This window comes from Aricia agestis, chromosome 13, assembly GCF_905147365.1.
Source record: "Aricia agestis chromosome 13, ilAriAges1.1, whole genome shotgun sequence".
Classification (NCBI taxonomy): Eukaryota; Metazoa; Arthropoda; class Insecta; order Lepidoptera; family Lycaenidae; genus Aricia; species Aricia agestis.
In genome coordinates, this window is record NC_056418.1 from 1,200,559 (window position 1) to 1,225,650 (window position 25,092).

Consider the following 25,092-nt stretch of genomic DNA (forward strand, 5'->3'; position numbering starts at 1 on the left):
AATATCCCATAACCATAGCTTTTGTTTACCGCCACGTCGTAACTTATCTAAAACTGAAAACAAATAACTTTAAACTTGTTTTCTTTATTTGATCTGTTGAGTGATGTCGCGTGCATTTAGCACTAACAGTAAATGGACACTGATGAAGTAGTTAGGAATTACCTCTATATGAATTCATTTCTCGCTTTCTGCCTTGCGTAATTGCCTAAGCATGCGAAAATACCAATTACTGCAATGCCGAGTCCTATTACTGTGGCTAGGAAATCACCAAAATCGTACCCTTGGGATGCTTCAACATTGCTTACTGCAATTAATGCTAGTGTTAGAATTATTAAATTGATATACATATTGCTTGAGTTTTTAATAACAATAAAATAAACGCAAATTAGATGACTTCAAAGTTTTGGACTTTCAATTTTTTCCTGTGATTTTTTTCACTTGACACTTGACGGTTGCCTGTCAGCTGTCAGCATGACAGTCTATATGCTATGGATATAAATCTAGCAAAGCATGAAGGTATAATAATTATATATTAAGTCTATGAATTTAATCTATGTAGCAAAGAGTTTTTTTACGCTCCTAATTACGCTCCGATGTCCAATGACCGATTCCGATAATCCGATCCAGATTCCGGTCGTTCCGGCTGATTCCAGTGGACGCGCAGCTTTAGTCAGTAAATAAAAAAATAAAGCTCTCACTTTGTTCGTGTCTATGATAGCTTTTGACATGTTTTATTGATGGCAAATTGATAGTTTTTCACAAATATATACTAGTAATCTGTGGTTTTTCAATTTTTATCCAAAGAGAATATAATCACTACGTTTTTATCAACCAAATAAGTACCAACGAAATAAATAATTTAATAAAAACATTGTATAAAATATTCAACTCTATGTAATAATTAAATGACATACACAAATTTTCAAAAACTCGCATAAGTTTTCTTTAGTGCTATCACAACATTATCGAGCATACACGAATGAATATTACCTGCGGAATCCGATCATAATAATCATCCACGATGAGCTATAATGCGGGTGGCGGGAAAGGTTTTGGGTTTGCGGGTTTTTCTATGCCCAAAAGGAACCCGTCGAATGTGTCTCTACATGCGGTGCCGCCCCCGTCGGGGCCCATGCACGCAGTCCCGCCACCTTCGGGGCTCTCCAAGCAGGGCTACTCCACCATGAATGCCATCACACAAAACGCCGTCACCGGTAACTGGGGACAAATAGGCAAGAAGAGATCTAAAACAGAGGACGAGTAAGTATAACAAATAATTAGTCTAATGCAATGCATTGCTGTACAATGTTATATTGTACTTACTAAGTTATGTTAATTAAATGTTTTTGAAGAGTATACTCAGTTTATTTGCATTCCAATATCATTCTAATTCCAGTCTTTTGACTTACCTACCGACTAAATATAAACTTGAATTGTTTTTAGGTATTTTGATGATGACGATGAGCCACCGACCCCTGCACTGGCCTACATCCCGGCTCCGGGAAGCCCCACACATCAAGCCTCCAGCTCCAAAGTAATACAGGGTGCAATTAAACCTTCCTGCCAAATTTTTTCCAGGGCTTAGGTATCATTAGGAGAGTCCATTTAACCAAAAAAATTGGGTGTTATTTTAGTGACGCACGGGGGCACGTCACGAGCAAGCGACATGTACATATGTATTGTTACGGTACATGGTATACGGACACGTAGTGCCATCTAGCGACAAACCAGCAAAACTTACCGAGGGAACACAGGCAACATAAATCCCTACTCAATACTAGATGGCGTTAGGTGCGCTAGTACATACTCGAATAGACTGTGCTCGAACTTTCTAGAAGTGTCTTGTTTACGTGTTTACCGGTTTATTTTGTTTATGTTTACTTGTTTATGTTTATTGTGGTACATGCTCGAGCCTCCTAGAAAGTTCCCACGGTTGTTTACTTGTTTATGTCAATCGGGAACTTTCTGGAATTCGTCTCGCCATATAAAAAGCCGCAGGTAGACGGCTCGGAATTCAGTTCGTTTCGAGCTATCATCAAGGTGACTTCTGAGTGAACACAAGTGATCAATAGTGAGTGAACCAGTGAAACCTGCGACTTGGCTACGACCTAGGACAGTGATAGTGCTTAGTGTTTTGGACTTAGTGCTAAGTGTTGTGACCTAGTGTGTGCTTGTGTGACCTGGACTTAGTGCATAAAGTCTTTAAGAGAGTCAGCAGGTCTTTCTCTCCAAATCCTCGAACCCTAGCACGTAACAGTATGTATGTATGTCCATTAACCCGTCAATCGTGGAAAATGAGACACAATAGAATTTCTATTGTGTCTCGGTCACCGGTGACCGTATGGGGCTTGATGAATTAATTGTAGTGTTATTTCTCAACATTTTAGTACTGAGTGATTATAAAAGAAAAAATAAGTGTATTTTTATTTTAACAAGGATCAATATTTCAAAATTTGGCAGGAAGGCTTAATTGCACCCTGTATTTAAAATAAGATCTCCAATTATTTCCATAGCTGGGCATTAACTCGTTAATCCGTTAATCGTTAATAAACGAAGTTAACATTTTGATTAACGGATTAACTTTTAAGTTAACTTTTAAAAATATTAACGGACTGGTTAACTTCCGCTAATATGCAGAAGTCCGTTAATCGTTAATCCAATGCCTACTATTTACCGCACGGCACCGCGGCGCGGCGCGAAAACAGGTTCAGACGAAACAAAAACAATACTAGCTGATATACATTTTCAGGCGCGTGCGAGTGAGAAGAGATTTGTTTCATCATTTAATTACTTAGCGCCGGTGCTTATAGAGAGAGTGATTTGTTTATTGTTATTATAAATCATTTGCATATGGATAAAGAAGAGTGCAGTATATTTTAGTTACCTAACTAAATTATACTGCACTCTTCTTTATCAACATGTAAATGATTTATAATAACAAAATACTTCTTTAATTATTGTATTCTATCTAGAGTACAATAATTATAGAAGTATTTTGTTTTGTCCCTAACCTGTTAACTTCCAAAACCTTAAACCAGCAGGTTTTGTATGTACACTAACGCAATGATATAAGTTACAACAAGGCCATATTACACATATTAACGGATTAACGATTAACGTTAACTTGCGTTAATTCGTCCGAAATGTAATGCTTTAACGTTTAACGAAGCTAACATTTTTTTTAACGGATTAACGATTAACGAAGTTAACTATTTGATTAACGGTGCCCAGCTATGATTATTTCGAATATGTTTCAGCAACCAATCCCCATTAGAATAAAAATAAAATAGTAATATAGGGTATTAGTGCTAAAATATTTAATCTACACATTATCTAGTCCATCTTGCTATCATTATCTGACAAGTGGCTTGTTGCATTTGAAAGACAAAATTATGGATAACTATAGGTGTGCAGAATATATTTGATACATTGAAATGTTTTAGGCTGAGGATGATGAGGAGGATCCTCTGGACGCATACATGGCTGGTCTCGAACAGCAGGCGGCCAAGGATCTGATCATGAGCAAGGAGAATGCGGTTACAGGCAAAGGGGACGGAGCGAGAGGCACCAGAGGTGACATTGACGATATGGACGATGAAGAGAGTTATTATAAGTAAGTTCTATTACAAAGTTTAAGCTAAAAAATAACACAGTGGTATAGTACTTTATCTAAAATATACAATTATTATAAATAAGTCCTTTATTAGCTCGTCTGTCAAGCTCCCAAAATGGGCGCCTTACTCTAAAATTATTCAAAAGTAGCTATTTCTACTTTGACCACTGATTTATTATTTTGTTTCAAATATAAAAATATGTGTATTTGCGCCACTATAGCACAATAGACATAACTACCAGTAGTTCGACTGCAAAGAAACGGACAGGTTTCAATATCTGTCAAATTCGTCGGGTTTCACTAGGATTATGAACGGAATGTGCCTCGCGCTGGCTGATATACTTAATTTATTTTTAAATATTTAAAATGAAGATTTCAATATTGGATTCTGACAATATGACCAAAGAGGAACACATCCAGCGAATATGTCATAGTTTTAAATTCGTAGGTAACAATTTAACAACCCTGGCGACGATTTTCGTCATAATACGTCAAATTTAAAAATTTCAACATCAGTTCTAAGCATAAACCTATAATGCTAAAGACCAACAAAGAGTGCGAGAGAGAAGAAAATCCTTTATGGAATTATAACAAGATGAAAAGAGAGAGGCAGTCTAATGAAAATTGTTACAACTTTTATTTGACAGGTCGTCAAAAGTCGTCAATCGTTTTTATGCCCTTTCGGTATTTCCAATATATTGTTTAAGTTGTTTGTTATTTTTAATAAATATTATTATATTTAAAACTGGTGACTTGTGCTGTAAGTGATTGTAGTGTAAATCATAAGAATAATCCTGAAAAATATACATTTCACAGGTAATTAATCTTCATGTCCTAATTGCAACGATGTGTTTATTTTTGCTATATTCTGTCTTTAGTTATCTATTTCAAATAAAATATTGTGAATCCTCCCTTTTACTTTCATATTTTGCGTAACTAAAGGTACTATTGTTCTTATATTCAGTGTTGCCAGAGCTGTATGTTCGAAAGTTACTTATTGTCATGCGAAAAGTAACATTTTGAGGGGAAAAGTAACATTTCGTATTACTTATATAATATTTTAAATGCGGGGGGGGGGGGGGGGGGGGGGGGGGGGTATCCAGAATGCACGAAAACATACTATACATATAGAGATGAAGTGATTTTTTGGATTCCGTATAATTATTTTATTATTAAAATTATTTATATACCTATTAAAATGAAAATATAATAACATAAGCTCTTATACAAAAAAACACAATTTTTGGCCTATTTTTGCTCTATCACGGTACGGAACCCTTTATGAGCGAGTCAGACTCGTGGCCCCGCCCACGAGTCTGACAAAGACTCTGCTTTTAAAGACGCTGCTGATAAAGGAGAACTGTCAAAAATTTGTTTTTGTATGATGGCAGCGTTAGTTGCTTTTTTCGCTCCTTCAAAGCATTGTCAGCTGTAACGACAAAACTCAATAAAACTAAGTGTGTTTCGTTTTCGCATTTTTGGTTTCAAACATCTTTTTTTTTCGATTACCAAAAGTAACATCTGTAGTCATGGCACATGAATGTAACATGCAAGGGTCAAAAGTAACGTAAAATGTTACAAAAGTAACATTCTGGCAACACTGCTTATATTACACAAATTTTGAATAAAAATATTTCATCAATTTTTTTTTACATATACGCTAGTGCTTGAATCAAATTTATCGATATGCTTTTGGGGATCATTGAAATGATAGGCAGATATTTCTATAAATGAAACTACCAGATCTTCAAATCTCACTGAAATATAATATTTAAAAAATGCGTGTTCACAAAATCAACATCTAGCTTGTCGCTAGCCATAATAATTTTTAACAATTTGTCAACCAACTGTCTTCCGTACATTTTTTTCCTCTCCAGCCTTAAAATATAATATAAGCAATAGTGTCATAGACTACAAACTAATATTATCAGATTTAAATAACGATCATTAATATTAATTAAAATTAAGCTCGCAGGTGCGACAGAGACGCCACACCACCCCCCCACGGAGAAAGCAAACCCCGGGGGCAAACTAATCAAACAATCTGAATCGCACTCGTCTGCCAGACCTTGTTGTGTAAGGTTCTTTGGACAGATCAGTAGAAGGTGAAGGCTGAGGAGATGAAGTAACTGTGGACGAAGGAATGACAGGGCCAGGAAAAGGTAGATTTGGAGCTACAGAGGAGGGATCATCATCCTGAACTATGTACGCTGGTTTTATTCGGTCGACACTAACAGTGACTGACTTTCCCTTGATAGAGACCGTAAGGGTCTTACCGTCGGTAGACCTATCCAGAATTTTAAATGGTCCGCTATACGGTGGCTGAAGGGGTCGACGAACAGCATCATCGCGTAAGTAGATGTGCGAGGCTGAAGCTAGATCCTTGAAAATAAAATTGGATTTATTCCCATGACGAGAAGCAGGTGTCGGTCGAATTGAAGACATATGCTGGCAAAGGCGCGTCACGAAATCAGCAGGATCTCTAGAGGCAACAGGATGAAGAGGGGGAACTACTAATTCGCCCGGAAGACGCAGAGTTTCGCCATAAAGCATCTCCGCAGCAGATGATCCAATGTCCTCCTTAAAAGCAGAACGGATGCCCAACAGTGCCAGGGGCAGGGCAGTAACCCAGTCCCCTCCGTGACACATGATGGAAGCCTTTAACTGTCGATGAAATCTCTCGATCATTCCATTCGCTTGTGGATGATAAGCGGTGGTTCTGATGCGCTTAGTGGCAAAACTCTGCATCAACCTACGAAACAAGTCCGACTCAAATTGAGTACCTTGGTCAGTCGTAATGGTCGATGGTACACCAAAGCGCGAGACCCACTCACGAACAAAAGTTTCCGCTACTTCCTCAGCTGTTATACCTTGCATTGGCCAGACTTCGGGCCATCTAGATACCCGATCAATGGCAGTTAGGCAATAACGAAAGCCTTTGCAAGGAGGAAGTGGACCGACAATGTCGATATTCACATGCATAAATCGACCAGTCGGAGTGTCGAATTGACCAAGTGGAGACGAATTGTGTCTCGACACTTTACTGCGTTGACACGCATCGCATGTACGAGCCCACTGCCGGCAATCTTTGTTAAGAGACGGCCAGACATAGCGATCAGCTATGAGGCGAGCCGAACACTTTATGCCAGGGTGGCTCAAATTGTGCATTTTATTAAATACTAGGCGACGTAGATCCAAGGGAATATAAGGACGAGGCTTGCCAGTCGAGAAATCACAGAATAAAGAGAAATCAGTACCTGGTACGCTTACTTTTGTAAGCTTTAAACTGGAATTTTTCAGAAGTTGGGACAACTCTTTGTCTGTCTCCTGTGACTTGGCAAGTGCCTCATATTCCTGTTCCAGGGATATTGCGTCGATACGTGACATAGCGTCTGCAACGATGTTGTCCTCCCCATGAATGTATCTAATATCAGTCGTGAATTGACTGATAAATGACAGCTGGTTCAACTGTGGTGGAGGGAGCTTTTCGCGACGTTGTACGAAAGCGTACAGCAATGGCTTGTGGTCCGTGAAAACAGTCACGTGTTGAACCTCAACGATGTGCCGAAAGTGCTGTACACTTTCGTACACAGCCAAAAGTTCGCGATAGTACGCTGGCCACTCACACTGACGAGGGGTCAGTTTTTTACTAAAAAATGCCAGCGGTAACCATTGCCCATCGATATGTTGCTGTAAGCAAGCGCCGATATGCACACTGGACGCGTCGGTAAATAAACCGAGAGGTGCATTGGCGACGGGATGATGGAGCATTGTTGCAGCCGAGAGGGTCTTCTTACACTCCTCGAAATTTTTAAGAAGTTCTGGTGACCAAGGAAATGGCTTCGAGCCTTTACTTTTGGTAGCAACCAGGGCGTTAATGAGAGGCGCCTGAAACTTAGCAGCTTGGGGAATAAAACGCCTATAAAAGTTAATCATGCCTAGGAAACGACGCATCCCCTGGATATTCTCAGGGGGCTTAAAATCCAAAAGTGCTTGGACACGTTCCTGTGGAGGACGAGTGCCATCAGCACTGATGTGATATCCTAGGAACTTTACCTCGCTGACACCCAGGATGCACTTGGAGGGGTTTAACACGACACCATACTCCTGGAGACGCAAAAATAGAGTGCGCAAGTGCTCTTTGTGAGTACCCTCGTCTGGTGAAAAGATCAGAATGTCATCCACATAAGGGAAGCAGAAATCAAGACCCAGAGTGACCTCATCGATAAAACGCTGGAAAGTTTGACCAGCGTTGCGCAAACCGAAGGTCATAAAAGGAAATTCGAAGAGGCCAAACGGAGTCGTGATGGCTGTCTTCGAAATATGGTCCTTGAAGACCGGGATCTGATGGTATGCTTTCACCAGGTCGAGGGTACTGAACACCTTGGCTCCAGCGAGGTTGTGAGTAAAGTCATTAATGTGCCTCACGGGATACTTATCGGGAATGGTCCTAGCGTTCAGGGCGCGGTAGTCGCCACAAGGACGCCAGGAATTGTCCTTTTTTACGGTCATATGCAAGGGAGACGACCAGGCGCTCTTAGAAGGTCTGGCAATGCCACTACGTACCATGTCCTCGAATTCTTTTTTAGCAGAAATCAATTTCTGAGGCGCTAACCGACGAGGGCGGCAAGAAACTGGGGGACCATCAGTAGTCTGTATGTGATGCACAGTATTGTGCTTAATGACTCTGGGCAAACCAGGCGGTCGGGTGATATCCGGAAATTCGGCGAGTACAGACACAAAGTTGGAAGTACCGGCGACGATGGCTTTGACGCTGGGCTGCTCGACGGATGCGCAGGATGCAGGGCAAGATAAGCCGGTGATACCATCTATCAATGTCTTACTGCGACAATCAGGTAACAGGCGGTAATGTGCTAGAAAATCCGCACCTATTATCGCCCGCTGTACGTCAGCAACGACAAATAGCCACTCAAAGTCCCGACGTAAACCTAAATTAAGCCGGAGGTTGACTGTACCAAAAGTTTTGACATTACTTCCGTTTGCAGCTGTTAACACGTAGTCAGGCGATTCTGCCCGTCTAGGAAGCCAGCTATGGGGGAAGCAGCATAAATCCGATCCGGTGTCAATTAAAAATTGGCGTTTAGTTACCTGGTCAGTAACAAAGAGACGGCGGCTAACTGATGAACAATCAGTCTCCGCCACTACTGATTGCCTCTGGAGTTTTCCGGGGGCTCGGTCCAGGTGCACGGCTTTATGCATTTGGCACCTTTAACCCCGAAATGCCGGTGGTACCAGCAAAGTGTACTTGGAGCTGGTGAGTTCGCACGAGAGTTCCTAGACCTTGACCTGTTCCGGTTGCGGACACGGGGTCGGTCACGTAAGGAGAGAGCATTGATCCGTTTGCTAAGTTTCTCGATTTTACCCATCAAACTGACCAAAAGATCCTGGGAAGGAGGAAAGGAGGGTAAAACGCTGGCTGACGGCGCAGCTGTAAAGAACACTGCCGAAGGTACTAGATTAGCTAACTGTTGTGACAAATCCGGCTGAAATGTGTCACCTTCACCCTCACTGTCTGCCATATTGAGAAAAAGGAATAACCAAAACCGCGAGAAAAGAAAAAAAAAAAAAAAATTGTGCACCAAATATGTCCCAAGTTTATGTACAAATGGTAACTTAAAAACTAATATCTTATTTATAAAAATTAAAATTAAGTTTCTCGCACACAAATATTTACAAAGGAAAGGTTATTTCCCAAAAACAGCATTCAAACACACAAAGAAATGCTAAAATGAAAAGAAATGTTAAACTAAAGGCAATAATGTTGTAAAAATAAAAGTTAGTTTGTTAAAATTAACATTCAGACTTTACAGGCAAAAACACATGAAATTAGTGCAAAAAAAAACCTTAATTGCGTAAAACTAATGTAGTGCCTGGCGTGAATTGACAATATTACTATTAGTTTTTAGCAAAATAGCATAATATATGCATAAAGTTAAGTTTAAACCGGTAAGAAAACAAAATTAGTCTATGTTAATGCAATGTCCCAAAAATGTGATTAATTGCAAACAAAACGTGCCAAACATTTACCAATATACGTTTATACACATTATAACTACGTACTAACTAAATTGTCCTTTGAAAAAAACCTAACTAACTTACTGTTAAAAGTTCGAAGAAAACGACATAAAAACTCTTTTCCCGTTATTACCAAAGTTTGTTTACGTTTTTCTCACTTGACAGATATTGACGTACCACAAACGACAAAAGACCGTTCCGAGCATAGATAATAATACCATATGTTCCGAGGTGTAAAAGTCACAGTCAAAGATTCGGAAACGTATGACAAAATATTATGTCACTAGTAAGTACGGCCAACACTATAAACGAATGAAGTGAAAGCGGAAGTAGACAACTGTAGGGCCACACCACCGAATTAATGGCCAGGGAAAAGTCCCGATTCTCGACAATATAATATGGCGAATGGCTTGATCGAAGCTTCTCAAGGGAGATTTTCTCTTGATGGAGTCTTCTTTCAATGCCGGAAAACGGAATGGTTGAATTACAGCTAGGAGTATGCCGATATAAGTTGATTTCCACCCGAAATCCAGCGAAAATCTAGTCGCGGAACGGCAGCCGGGTCGTTAAAAGGAAAACAGATTTGTACTTGGTAGCGGCGAAGATGACGGCCGAGATAAAAAACCTCAAGGCAGCCAGCGCAGGAACCAGGAACGTGACGGTGGGGACTGTAGTCCTCGTCTCCGACGTCCTATGGCATGCGTCGTACACGGCCGCTGCACACAATGTTCACCCCCGACAATGGAAATCCAACTTGAACGTACGGCGTCACCACTTTGGAGGATCATTGAAATGATAGGCAGATATTTCTATAAATGAAACTACCAGATCTTCAAATCTCACTGAAATATAATATTTAAAAAATGCGTGTTCACAAAATCAACATCTAGCTTGTCGCTAGCCATAATAATTTTTAACAATTTGTCAACCAACTGTCTTCCGTACATTTTTTTCCTCTCCAGCCTTAAAATATAATATAAGCAATAGTGTCATAGACTACAAACTAATATTATCAGATTTAAATAACGATCATTAATATTAATTAAAATTAAGCTCGCAGGTGCGACAGAGACGCCACATGCTTATCGATATTTAATATTTTACAATAACATAAAACTAAAATAAAAATCATTCACTTATCTTTATATTTTTCACCTTTTTAACGTTGTTAGTGGCGGCCGAAAAGGAAGATCTTCCGACCGAGCGAGATAGCATGCTCGGTCAGGCCGAAGCCCACTGACGTCATTTCAGACGTTGTATATATCTTGCTGTTCTCCGAAACTTCGATAGCGCGATGCAGGAATGTTAGGCGAATTGTGGGTACCGCCACATCACTCTCCCCCGAAGACCTGTGGTATTCTTCGATGCGCTTGTGTTGTCAGGTGTGGGCCGAAGCTACGCGTGCAATGACCAGGAGAGGGACCCCGTGCTCTGCTTGTTGACCGGTCGTTGTAGCCTATGGCTGCCCCGTTCAAGCCAGACACGGGTTCGACCAGCGCGGACGCCCAACGCGGCTTATGGTCGAGGCGACCCGGTTATGCTTGATGTCTGCTGACGTGGTGCGGAGGGGCGGGGAGTGTTGATGATGATTGATGTCCAGAAAGATGCGTGTTCTTGTCGGTGGTCACCAATTTAACGTTGTTCGTGGCGGCCGAAAAGGAAGATCTTCCGACCGAGCGAGATAGTATGCTCGGTCAGGCCGAAGCCCACTGACGTCATTTCAGACGTTGTATATATCTTGCTGTTCTCCGAAACTTCGATAGCGCGATGCTGGAATGTTAGGCGAATTGTGGGTACCGCCACACCTTAAACCCGGCCGCACATTATCCGAAATTTCTGATCAGAAAAATTCGGACGCCCCGCCCCGCTCATACATTTTGACACGTGAGAAATTCTGATAGTATGCGGGGTCTACAACAAAATGTATGAACAGCGTGCGTTCCCCGGGCGTCCGAATTTTTCTGATTATCCGAATTACCTTTGAAATGTATATTTTTCAGGATTATTCTTCTGATTTACACTGCAATCACTTACAGCACAAATCACCATTTTTATGATGATGATGATATATAGATGAATGTAATTATCATAGTAACTTATAATTTTGGTTCTTTAAACAACTCTGAAACTCCCAAACATGTATGTATAAGGAATCCGGAGTTCTGTTCAGCACCTTCGGAACCGTGGTATACCATGGGGAAAAACCTTACTTTTTGGTAGCATATAATCAAAATACATCATATAAATCCAAAATAACCATATGTTCCCATTTGAATATCAAGGAGTCACCTCGATTTCTCATGGTTTCCATCATCAGACCACCACTTTTGTGAACATGGTACCTACTCGGAACAATACAATGTACAACAAAAGAAAAATTTTGAAAATCGGTTCACAAACGGCGGAGTAATCGTTGAACATACATAAAAAAAGATATCCACAGCCGAACGTCTATCCTCCTCCTTTTTGGAAGTCGGTTAAAAATATTATGATATTTTATGATATGTATTTAATTGAAGAATAAAATATAATATTATACTATGTGTGTTGTTTACTTCCAATGTACGGGCTGATTTAGATAGATTTTACCTGAGTAATAAATAAGTAACTTTATAATGTGTTATTTACCGCTATAAGAACCTCATGTCATAACATATCCGACGATTGAAAAATCATTCCAAACGAAAATGTGTATCTACTTTTCAATCGTCACCTTTTTTGCCAATAATTAAAATTTATGATACCTAATTTGAAATACAAATTCTGTCAAAGTTGCATATTATTTATTTCTTAAAGAAACTCAGGTAAAATAACTCGAACGGACTATACTATCGATAGCAAAATACTATACTATGGATAGTAAAATATACATCACTAGCACACGCACACATTGACAGATCGAAAATGGTCACGCATTTTCGGGTTGTCAGGTGGTCTATACGACAGTATATATTAAGTCTATGGTTCTAAGTCGGCATACTCTATAATTCTGTCTACTCTGACTATAGTTTGTGCGTTTTAAGATGATATGGGTGACACTTCTCATATTCCTTGCTATGGGTTTTTTTACAAAAAAACAAAAAAATCAAAATGTAATAAATTATATTCCATCTACAAAAACAAATGTTTCCTATAATTGTAATTGAATAAAAATGAAAAGTTGCAAAATGCTAACTTATTAATATAAAATTATAAATTTTAACTGTGAATAATATTGTTACGAAAATATTTGAAAAATGTCAGATGCATGAAATGGAACTTATGCCAATAGAGATTGACACTGTTGAATCGAAATCAAATCGATAAAAAGGGCGGCTATTTTAAATCGCCGGTGCCACTCTGAAACGTCAGTACGAAATCGATAATTTTGATTGCAATTCCTTTACGAAGTGATTCGATATTTTTAAATTATCGATTAATTTTCTTAGGTAACTTCCCTACTATTGTCAATTATAATGTGTCACCCATATCATCTTAAAACGCACAAACTATAATAGCTTATTTATTAAAAATTCTAATTTTATAAAAATTATATGTAGCTTTCATGGTAATATCTTTAGATAATATATTCAGTTTCATGAGAGTAATTGGAAATTGAAAAAAAATCGAAAATTTATGGTCATATCAGCTAAATGCTGCTAGATCATTAACAATTAATAATAAATAAATATTATACAAGAATACATTTGTGATTACAATTTGTGTGAATAATTTTATTTGCATAAAGTTAAGGTCAAAAATGTAATTTAGTAAGTTATGGCCGTAAATGACAAATTGATTTATAGCATAGTCTAAACTCTAAAGCACTAGTTCCCAACCAGTGGTCCATGGACCACTAGTGGTCCGCAGTCAAAATATGGTCTGCAAAATTTGGAGGAATTCCTGATCTAAAGTGTTAATGATTTTAGGTATATGGAAGAAAATCCACTGACTACTGGTGATGATGGATCTGATGTGGAAATTGAATATGACGAAGACGGCAACCCCATTCCACCACCAAAGAAGAAGTTCATAGATCCCTTGCCACCGATAGATCACTCCGAGATAAAGTATGAACCATTTGAGAAGAACTTCTACACTCCACACGAAGAGATTGAGAATTTGGATCAGCAGAAAGTTGAAGAGCTGAAGAAGAATCTTGGTGTTAAGGTACTCAAAATCAAAATATTTATTTCCAAATAGGTTAAAACAAAGTTAACACTTTTAGAACGTCGCGTCTACATGAGGCCTACCACAGGTTCGGGAACTACCCCGCCGAGAAGATCCGGCGTATGAAACTCGCGCGGGTCCACCTCTTACCAAAAAGGCGGAAAATTACAATAATATCGCTAAAGCAATTTACAATAGGTATGTAAAATGTGGTACATTTATACACATAGAAGCTATGGTCAGTCAGCTTATTTTTCCCAAGATGTGCCATCATTGAGAAAATCATTTACCCTATAATAAGCCTTAGCATACAAACATTCTTTAACAACTTTTTTATATTGAATGAAAGATTTTGGACGTACTAATATCTTTATTATTGACTAGACGACACCCGCAACTCTGTTGCGCCAAAATTCGTTTATCGCGTGAGAACCGTAAAATTTTCCACTATAAAAAGTAGCCTATGTGCTTTTCTTGGTTTCCTTTTGGTATAGCTTGTTTAGTATACTCTTAGTATACCAAATTTTAGCTAAAGCGGTTCAGCGGTTTGGGCGTGAAGAGGTAACAGACACACAGGCACACTTCGCATTTATAATATTAGTATGGACTATTCTTTTGCTATAAGACTCACTGCACTTTCTTATTTATTTTTACATGGAAATTTACTAAAATGGATTCAACAAGCAATAAAGATCCTTTATTATCCAGTTTAATGAGCTTTGATCTAAGTGTAAACTGGTTATTGAGTATGAATGTAAAAGCACTTACACATATATTATTGAGGTTTTATTATATTCATTATTTTTAATATTTATTTATTCATTTTATTTATTTATTTCTTCACAAAAGTATACATATTACATGAACAAAACTCGGTGTCACAAAAACCTGAAGGGTTTGTCCGTACACCGGTGCATCCATCTTCAAATGCTCACTGTTATACATAATACTTATCAAACTATATCCGTACATACAATATATAAATAAACAATTAATTATTCATTCAAAACACAGAATGAAACCATTAGTACTGCCAGTTATAGGCGGGCAACGAATGGGCGAGCATCTCACACCGCACGCCTTGCGCGCTGCGTGCGCCTCTCGACCCTTGAGATAACAAGGCGATAACACAACCAGTTCGGTGTTACACCGCACGAGTAATAAGTAATTAAATATTAATTTAAGATTATTATCAAGATAGCAAAAGCACATTTATACTAATTTTTGGTTTAAAATTATTCCAGATCTCGGGTCCTGATCCCCCTAAGCCAGTCAGCAGTTTTGGCCACCTGGGCTTTGATGAGCAGCTGATGAAGGCTATCAGGCGGTCGGAGTACACTCAGCCTACACCGATTCAAGCAGCCGGCATACCTGCAGCTTTGTCTGGACGGGATCTTATTGGTAATTTAAATTAAACTCTTAATTCTTTTTCTAATTTAGACAATCCTTACTATAAAACTATCATCAGATTTGTATGACACAGTCTCAGTCTTGAGTTGTAGAGTATTTGTATGTATTTCTAAAGCATATTTTGTATATATAGAGAATCAAGAGTGTTTTGACATACTTTTGTTTTGGCTGACTCTGCTCTAGCACGTCAAATAGATGGCGCAATGTGTAGCTTAAGCTGATCGCAAATGGGTCGCACCGCGCCGAACGCGCCGCATTTTAAAATTCGTTGTATGAAATGACTTCACGCAATGCGGACACATTCATTCGCACCGTACGCGCCGCATTCGTGACGTCACTTCATACAACGGAATCTGAGATGCGTCGCGTACTGTGCGGACGAATGTGCGATCACCTGTGGTCTTTTGTGGTTGCCGACACGTTGGCGTACAAATAGCCTAAGTTGTATTATAATTTGTCAGGTATCGCGCGAACCGGTTCGGGTAAGACTGCGGCGTTTCTCTGGCCCTTGCTGGTGCACATTATGGACCAGAAGGAGTTGGCACCGGGGGACGGACCTATAGGCCTAATTCTTGCACCTACGAGGGAGTTAGCACAACAGGTATAATTTGTTGATTCTTTTAAATTATTTTTACCCTCAAAGGTATAGCAAAATTTTCTCAAGACACGCAATAGCATAATAGAACAAAAGAGTAAACTTACAAGAAAAAACATAATATTCTAATTCTAACTATTTTTTAATCGTTTTTGTATCTATTTCTAGATATATATGGAAGCAAAAAAGTTCGGCAAAGTATACAACATTCGCTGTGTGTGTTGTTATGGAGGTGGATCAAAATGGGAGCAGAGCAAAGCTTTAGAAGGTAAATCAGTTATTTAAAACAATTCAATAAAATTATCTTATTGTCTAAAGTCTAAACCAGTGGTCCCCAACCTTTTTTTTCATGCGGGCCGCAAACATGTTTTGGTCTTGGTGTCGCGGGCCGCATCAATTTTTTTTAGGGTTAAAAAATAACATTCTTTAAAATTAACGATTTAAAAAGTGGAAAAAATAGGGGGAAAAATATTTGGGGGCTTTTTAGGGGAACTTCAAAAAACACGTCTAATACAGTTTGTGATTTAGAATGTCAAAACTAATCTATAACCAAAGTCTTCTGTAACCAAAACACAAATTAAACTTACACCTATCAATCAATGCTCTATTATAAATACTTTTTGTAATATCCCCATCATTTCTCAACATGAAAAATCCATGCCACCTTTCTTTTAGTGAGGGTATTTTAGGGGATCTAGGGGATTTCTGGGGGGAAATCAAATTAGTTCAGAGGTACGTCGCCGAGACCATCTGGCAACACTGAGTTGATTAATCCGATTCGAATTACGCATTGTGAATCCGGCCCCAAGTTTGATGATTTTGTTATAGATAAATAAATGAGATGTTTTTTTAAACCGATCCACATAGACCCTTTTGACCGTAATACTGGAAGCCTAGGTAGAATATTATTTTAAAAGTATGAGCGGTGACCGCAATTAGAAAGATCTTCCGATCGAGCGAGATAACATGCTCGGTCAGGCCGAAGCCCACTGACATCATTTCAAACGTTGTACATATCTTGCCGTTCTCCGAAACTTCGATAGCGCGATGCAGGGCCCTTACCACGAAACGGTTTTGAGAGTCCTGTCCGCGTCCTGCTCTAACAACGTCATTTCACGTTTGTTAGAGTAGGACGCAACATTCTCGTACGATTGTTTGAGTCTCAAAACTATTTCGTGGTAAGGGCCCTGCATCGCGCTATCGAAGTTTCGGAGACGGTTTCGTAGATTTGTAGTAGGCCTACAGGATTGTGGCGCTAATACGGTACCGCCACATGATACAACCTACAGATTTTTGTAACACTTTATCATGTTTTGATAAGGTATTTTAACCTTTATTGTCATTGCAGGAGGGGCGGAAATAGTGGTGGGTACACCCGGCCGAGTGATAGACATGATCAAGTGTAAGGCGACCAACCTCCAGAGAGTCACATACTTGGTGCTCGACGAAGCTGACAGAATGTTCGACATGGGTTTCGGTACGTGATTTTTACTACTTGTTAGCTTAAAACCATCCAACAATTCTTTAATTTTCCACTGTACACATACAATATTACAAGGATTTTTTGTTTCTTGCCTTATAAGTAAGTTTTACGAACAAAGGTACAGTTAATTGACGATCATGTACAGTATATTGTATGTCGAAAAATCTATAACCTAAAACTAACATTTATGGTTAGTACTCTTCTTTTGTCTATGGGCCGGATTTATATTTTTATGAGTACTTTAATTTTGCTGCCTCTATGTACGAACTATGCCGCCATCCTGGGACGCCATAAAACGCTGGCGCCCATAGGCAATGGCCTATACTGCATAAATCCAGAGCTGCTATGGTCGCACGTAACTCTATTGTCTATAACAGAGCCGCAAGTGCGGTCGATCTGCGCGCACGTCCGGCCGGAGCGGCAGGCGCTGCTGTTCTCTGCGACGTTCCCGCGCCGCGTGGAGCGGTTGGCGCGCGACGCGTTGCACGACCCCGTGCGCGTGACGCACGGCGCTGCGGGCGAGGCGTCGCATCTCGTCACGCAGTATGTTAGGTGAGTATCAGTGCCGTTTTCGGTGCTCAGGATGCTGGTGTTGCTGAAAAAAATGGCGCCCCTTTTGTTTTTATCCGGCGCGGGCGGTCGCTTAGCGTCATAATCTGAAAAAATCTTATTCTTAGGGCCTGTTTCACCACTTCTTAATATGTGCCGGATAGGCTATCCACCACTTAACTTGATAGATAAAGTTGTGGATAGCCATATAGGCACTTTATCAGGAAGTGATGAAACAGGCCCTTATTGATGTAAAGGTCCGTAGCAGTAATGTTATTGAAACCATCTTTTAAACCCATCAAGATCACCATCAAGACTAGTGTCCATTAATTTATATTCGTATTTTTTTATATTTTGACGTGTTACTAAGTGAATTATGACTTTTTTTCAGGATATTCAACAAGCCAGAAGAAAAATGGTCGTGGTTGTTAAAAAATTTAGTGGAATTCTTATCAGCTGGAAGCGTTCTTATATTCGTCACTAAAAAGGTAATAATATTATAAATAACTATTATATATAAAAGAAGTCGTCATACTGTGATTGTGACGTAATAGAATGCCACATTGCAGCTAGACGCGGAGCAGACAGCGGCCAACCTGGGAGTGCAGCAATACGACGCGCTCTTACTGCACGGTGACATGGAGCAGGCGGACCGGAACAAAGTCATCACGGCGTTCAAGCGACAGGAGTCCAACATATTGGTGGCTACGGACGTCGCGGCACGTGGTTTAGGTGAGATACTCAGATCGATTTAGGTCACTGAGGAATTGTCAATTGTTATAAAACATTATTAAATTCTATAAAATGGAATTTATAAAATTATCCCTCAGATATCCCCCACATCCGCACCGTGATAAACTACAGCGTGGCGCGCGATGCGGACACGCACACGCACCGCGTGGGACGCACGGGGCGAGCTGGCGTGCGCGGCGCCGCCCACACGCTGCTGTTGCGACACGCCGACCGCGAGTTCGCCGGACACCTCGTGCGGAACCTCGAGGGCGCCATGCAGGTACACACACACACATATCACACGCACACGCACCGCGTCGGACTCACCGGGAGCGCACGTACACGTGCACGTACACGCACACGCGCACGTACACACATATACCTATATATACATTATACACACGCGCGTCACTTAAACATACGCTTACATAATATAACATTTTAATTATTAATATTACTTACGTTTAAAAAAATGGCGATAACTTAATATCCGGTACACGGAAGCATACTGGAAGGATGAAAGAGGAACCATTAGTTTCTCTTTCATCATTAGATCTCCATTTCAACAAATTGACTTAGGGCCTGTTTCACCACATACTTACACATGTAGAGTATGGAGTATCTGTCAGATAAGTTGTGGATAGCCTATCCGGCACTTATTAGTAAGTGGCGAAAAAGCCGTTAATCCACCAATCATGTGGTGTATGTCTAAAAACTGTAAACTGTTTTGTATACAGGACGTGCCGGAGGAGCTGATGCAGCTGGCGATGCAGTCGTCGTGGTTCCGCAAGTCGCGCTTCAAGAAGGGGAAGGGCAAGAACCTCAACATCGGCGGCTGCGGACTCGGGTGAATACTTTGCTTATTACTTAATTTTTTAATATTGTTTCTTTTGATTAAGTAGACAAGGTGTAACTTCCCACTTTCACAGTGAACTCTCTACAAGGAACACATTCATACCCTAAAGTATTATCACTTAGTTTTGTTACACCTTGTACAGTGTGTAACAAAAATAAGCAAACATTTTTTTCACTTTTGTATGGGGAAACTCGTGACGCTCGGGCCCTTGCCCATACAAAAGTGAAAGAAATTTTTGGTCTTTCAGCGCTGCCACTTTCACAGTAAACTCTCTACGAGGAACACGTACACACCCTAAAGTATTATCACTTAGTTTTTTTACACACTGTATATGAATGAAAACGGTTTAGTAACACCTGTGTGTAATCTTAACAGGTGTAATTAAAATTACGACACACGGAATGTCATACAAATTTTGAAGTTTTATATTATGAAATGCCTCAATTGCCCTTAGTTAGCTTTTGCACTTTAGCACACAATTACTTATCGCACGCGTCAGCATTCTCACACATTAGCTTTGTCCACACTGTGCCTTTTTCTGTTCGTCAAGGGCATGCGTTATAGCGCAGTCAACAGCGATCGTGAGGCATGCCCGCGACGCACGCCCTCTGACCGTATCCAAAACTTCAAAAATGACAATATTGGCGTTGCGTTCCTTGATGCATTCAATTATTGAATGCCCCAATATGAAAGTTGATGACAAAAATGAAAGTGCACAGTGTGGACATAGCTATTATTTGTATTCATGGATTCAACTACTGTTATCTCGCCGCTAAACCGCTTGTTCGGGAGGGAGCGTATAAATCCAGCCTAACCAGGCTTCCATAATTTACTGCAGGTACAAAGAGCGTCCCGGCCTGCCCGCGCCGACGGAGGAGGCGGTTACCGCGGCGGGGGCGGCGGCGGGGGCGGCGCCGGGGGGCGGGCCCGCCACGGACCGCCTCGCCTCGCTGCGGCAGGCCTTTCGAGTGCAGTATAATCAGGTATTGACATTTCTCTTCATCTATTAGTGGCGAAACAAGGGCGATTACCGAACTGGCTTATTATTGAGTGTATTCGCACGGTGCGGTCGCGGAATATAAAATATCCCAACACTTTTTAGCTTAAAGTAAAGCAGGTACAGTCAAACTATGTTTCTTTTACCATCATTTTAAAGTCCTAATTTGAATAATGTTACTTCGTCGTTACCGTTGTTTATTGAGCTATGAGGACATCTTTTCTCGGGACTTGAAGCCCGAAAATTTCATCAAAATCAGCTTAGCAGTAACAAGAAGAGGTAACAGTAGACAGGTTCAAAACATAATTGAAAATATTTATTACGATACGCGATACATTTTCGCGTTATATTATTTGTATGGAATATGGATGTATATTTTCGAGAAGTTGATTCACAGGCAGATCGCTTTATGTCCTAGATGGGCGTCCACAAATTACGTGAGGTGTTTTTTTTTAGATTTTCTGACCTGGTGAGATTTCGTGAGATTTTATTCAACCCTCTCCTTCACCCCCCAATCTCACGTGAGATATTTCAAAATGTGGGTTTCTTACGTAAACGCGTTGGATTGTTTGACAGTCAGTAGATGTATAACTAACGTCACTATTAATTTTTTTGGCAGAGCAGGATATCGGCGGAATTATACATAGAATAAAAAAAAGTAAGCCAAAAGTGAGTAGGACTCGCGCACGAACGGCACGAAGAAGCAACCCTTAATTATCAGGGCGAACGAAGCAAGCCCTAGCATATTCCACAACCTGAACATTTTGTGGTAATTCTTTTTGCAACAATGAGAAAAAAATACGTGAGATTTGCCGAGACCCCCCCCCCTCTCCCCAACGTAAGATTAGATGAGATTTTACTCGATCCCCCCCTCCCCCCCCCCCCCCCCCCCCCTAAAGACCTAGCCGACTGGTCACGATTCATATTGAATTGACATAATCCGAATCCATCAATCAATTTATCATTCGCTAGCTGCGTTTGCTGAGCTGGGGCCAATTTTTGGCATCACACAGCATTATAACTTATTTAATGAAACTATATCATAATAACTGTACCACTGAATACTGTTTAATTATTATGATGTTTCGTGTGATGCTGGAAATAAAAGTATTCTTATTCTTAATAATTCAATAAAATATGTGTGTTCCAGTTCACGGCGTCGACGGACCACTCGTGGGAGCAGACGCGGCCGGTGCTGCAGCCCGGCGTCAACGCGCCCGCCGCCGACCCCGCCCCCGAACACGCCCCCGCCGCGGACAAGCCCGAGCGCACGCGCAAGAGCGGCAAGAAGAGCCGATGGGAGTAACAAGATAACTAGGGAGTTGGGTGGGCGCTGCACCCCAAATTCACAAAAGAACTAACAAGTAGGCCGACTTTAAACAAACTGAAGGATGACTCATGACGGGTACCGCTGTAATGCTGCGGCCGCAAATACGTAGCGCTTCGTGCTTGAGACGATACCATTGGACGATCTGCGTGTATCGTGCTTGTCTTCGTGCTTGAGACGATACCATCGAAGCTTCGTGATGATAGACGCATGTGCGGCCGCGGCATAAGTATGCTACGAACGGCTGAGCAACACAGTGTCACGGCGCGCGCTGGCCGATATGACATACTACGTTGAACGAGAACTTTTCTAAGTCGGCCTACTGGGTCGTTCTATCTATTGTGCTGACATGGAGGCCAAGGCTTTTCTTATACGAAAAAAACAGTTACAGATTGGCAAAGCTGTTTTGTCAGTCTATATTTTTGAATTTCAACTGCGTCTACAAGGTCTACTACTCGTAGCGAATTAAGTTATTTTAGGCGACGCAATACATTAAGTGTCTAAATACACTAGGCTGAATTACGCCGGTGTTAATTCCGCCGCGTTTACGCCGCATTTCAAATGCATACAAAATACGGGACGAACGCGAGGGGTGACACACTATTACGTCGCGTTCCGTTCGTATTTTGTATGCGTTTGACATTTGCGGTGGAAATTACGCCGGCGTAATTCAGCCTAGTGTGTTTAGACCCTAAGATCTCTCGGCGAAACCGAAGAGTGAAATTGCGTCATACAATATCCGCCAATAACGCGTCATCGTTTCATCGCGATCCACCAATAGCGACCCCCGTCTTATCATATTTCTACCAATAGCGAGTCCCCGCTCACTGCCCGCCTTACCAAAGTGACCTGTCATTGAACACTGCGCCTTCCTCTTCCTTTATGACGAGTAATCTTAAAGTTTCTCGCGGCCAATACAACCTGGATACTTGTATTTTCGGTATTTATTAGTGGTTTAAACTTACAAGATAACTGTAAGTCGAGTTTTTCGCCTCGATGTGAACTGTCCCGAAGCGATCGCTGGTGCCTACAAATAGCCTTCTACAAATTATTTTTTAAACTGAAAACATTTGTAAGATTAAGATCATTTGAGCTCGTCAAGTGTTTTTTCTTTATTTAAGACTGGCAAACAAAAAGGCATGCACATGAAATGTGTGGACAGACACAGTAGTAAATAAGTAATTTTTAATAGGTACAATACATTTATACTTGCTCATAAAGCGTATAAAAAATCGCACACACTTATACAAATGTACAAAATGTACGATAGCCCCTCAGATATAGTCCGGTCATTGAACAAAGAGAAAATTTCATTGAGGTCTACTTGTCTCTTTTACCATTGCGAAGATATTATTAATTAATATCTTCGTCCTGTTTGCACGGGTCGTAAAAACCGAGATAGCAATATTTTCCTAAGTGAAAGAGACATGTAGCGATTGGTCTATCTTTTTCTCTTTTCAATACCCGGACCAGATTTAGTTTGTTGATAAAATTATAATGTAAAGAATTATACTAGCGGAATTGTGTACCAAAATAATATTACTCTGGTAGTAAAGAAGAAGATATTTTTAGTATTATTAAATATTGTTCTATGTAATGAAATATAAAAATGCATCGCCAAATTATTATTGAAAATAAAAACAGAAACTAAACATGTTACAGGAAAATGCCAAGGAATAAAAATACATATGTGAATTGCAAGATTTTTCATAATTTCGTATAGATCAAAATTATTTATATTGCCGTTTTAAATTCATAACACGTTTTTTTGGAATCAATGTTACGGTTTTTCTTGTAAATTATGACTTAATAGAAAATGGCATTTAACAAAAAAAAAGGTATTGAAGGTTTTTTGGTCCTTTTATTTTTAAATTCGAACAATGTTTTTTTAAATATTTCTTAGGCCGCAGCCCGCAACGCGACGAGGCGCGGCGAAGCGCGGCTCGGCATAAATTTGTATGGATTTGACAGATTTCAACTGCGTGAGAGTTGAGACGTCTTGCGAATTTGTCAAATCCATATTTTAGAAATGCATTTACGCGTCGTGTTGCGGTCTGAATCTTCTCTTAGTAACTGAATGCAGTCAACAGTTTTAATCAGATAAGTTTAATGTGTTTTCTGTACATAATGTTAATAAATAATTACGCAAGTATACGATGATTTTTATTAACATAAGTAAGAGAGTCTTTCGAGTTGATTCCAGTTGTCCTTGAGTTAGTAATTATTTCGAGTTTATTCCATTGTGTGCGCAGTCGGCAGTACACAAGAGTGCTCTCTAATCCTTTACTCTCATAACCTCCACTGGGTTACAACTTATGAGAGTAACGAAGGACGGACGACCGACACGACTGGCGAGAGATCAGGCACAGGACCGACTTTTTACATGCCCATCCGACGCCTGGGTCATCTTACTTGTTAGTTGTTAGGGTCAATTTATATTAGCGCAGAGTCGAAGCGAAGCGAAGCGAATTTCCAAAAACCGAACACAGAAAATTCAACCTTAACTCTAGAGCGTAACGCATACATTACTTCAGCGAGGCCAATCAGCGTTGGTCGGGCGCACCCCGGCGGTTAATGCTTTGGAGTTAAGGTTGAATTTGTTATGTTCAGTTTTAATAATTAGCTTCGATGCGCTTCGACTCTGCGCTAATATAAATTGACCCTTAGACAATCAGGTGATAAGCCTACATTGTCATAACCAAACTTGAATATAACATGTTTTCAACGCGGGAATCGAACCCACGACCTCCGATAGCCACGCTCTAAACCACTGGACCACGGAGGCGTTTTTTATGGTTGAGACGTTAATCGTGGTCAATATGCGGTATACCCACGGTATACCACTTGTTTTATAATCAAATCTTAGAAAGGTCCATCATGAGCCAACGTAAAGAAACAGATTCTTTTAATAAGGGGGCGACTGAAGCCAAATCAATTTAATCAATTTTCGCGAATCATAATCTGTCTACGTCTAATAAAGCCCTCGCCCTCTTAATAATAACAAAATATTATAGGTAAGCTATCTCTATCAATGTCGGACATTAAACAACCAAAGTTTCGTATACAAATAGTTTGTTATCAATAGGAAACGAGTTTTGCTAATCTACCACCGTGTGATTCACACTATAAAGTGGGTAATTATCCGCCGGGGTAAGTTTTAATATATTCCGCAAACTGCCGCTCCTCACGAAGTCACTATCACGCTATCATTACGCGCACATTAGTCGAGCCGCATTTTCCGCACATTTTCAATCGACAATAATTACAGTACACATTTACCATGTGGAAGATCCAGTGGTTCATAAAATGTCTGTAATACTTTAATATTTTGCTATTGGTGCATAC

General features: G+C 40.2%; 1 protein-coding gene across 1 annotated transcript; it reads left to right on the forward strand.

The window, feature by feature from the left end:
• Nucleotides 1-883: 883 nt before the first annotated feature.
• Nucleotides 884-21,878, forward strand: LOC121733002 (ATP-dependent RNA helicase DDX42). The gene is made up of 15 exons (XM_042123066.1): nt 884-1,260; nt 1,444-1,534; nt 3,444-3,613; nt 13,558-13,798; nt 15,043-15,199; nt 15,670-15,809; nt 15,972-16,071; nt 17,152-17,280; nt 17,664-17,838; nt 18,227-18,323; nt 18,405-18,567; nt 18,666-18,847; nt 19,305-19,414; nt 20,262-20,406; nt 21,571-21,878. Exons 1-15 carry the CDS (start codon nt 1,022-1,024, stop codon nt 21,724-21,726), a joined length of 2,295 nt encoding a protein of 764 aa, XP_041979000.1. The 5' UTR covers nt 884-1,021; the 3' UTR covers nt 21,727-21,878.
• The last annotated feature ends 3,214 nt before the right edge of the window (nt 21,879-25,092 follow it).

Excerpts from the sequence above, each read along its gene's own strand:
- LOC121733002 (XM_042123066.1), top strand. The coding sequence starts at position 1,022 with ATGAGCTATAATGCGGGTGGCGGGAAAGGTTTTGGGTTTGCGGGTTTT. Across the intron at positions 15,200-15,669 it reads GTCTGGACGGGATCTTATTG|GTATCGCGCGAACCGGTTCG; the intron begins GTAATTTAAATT and ends ATAATTTGTCAG. Across the intron at positions 18,848-19,304 it reads ACCTCGAGGGCGCCATGCAG|GACGTGCCGGAGGAGCTGAT; the intron begins GTACACACACAC and ends TTTTGTATACAG.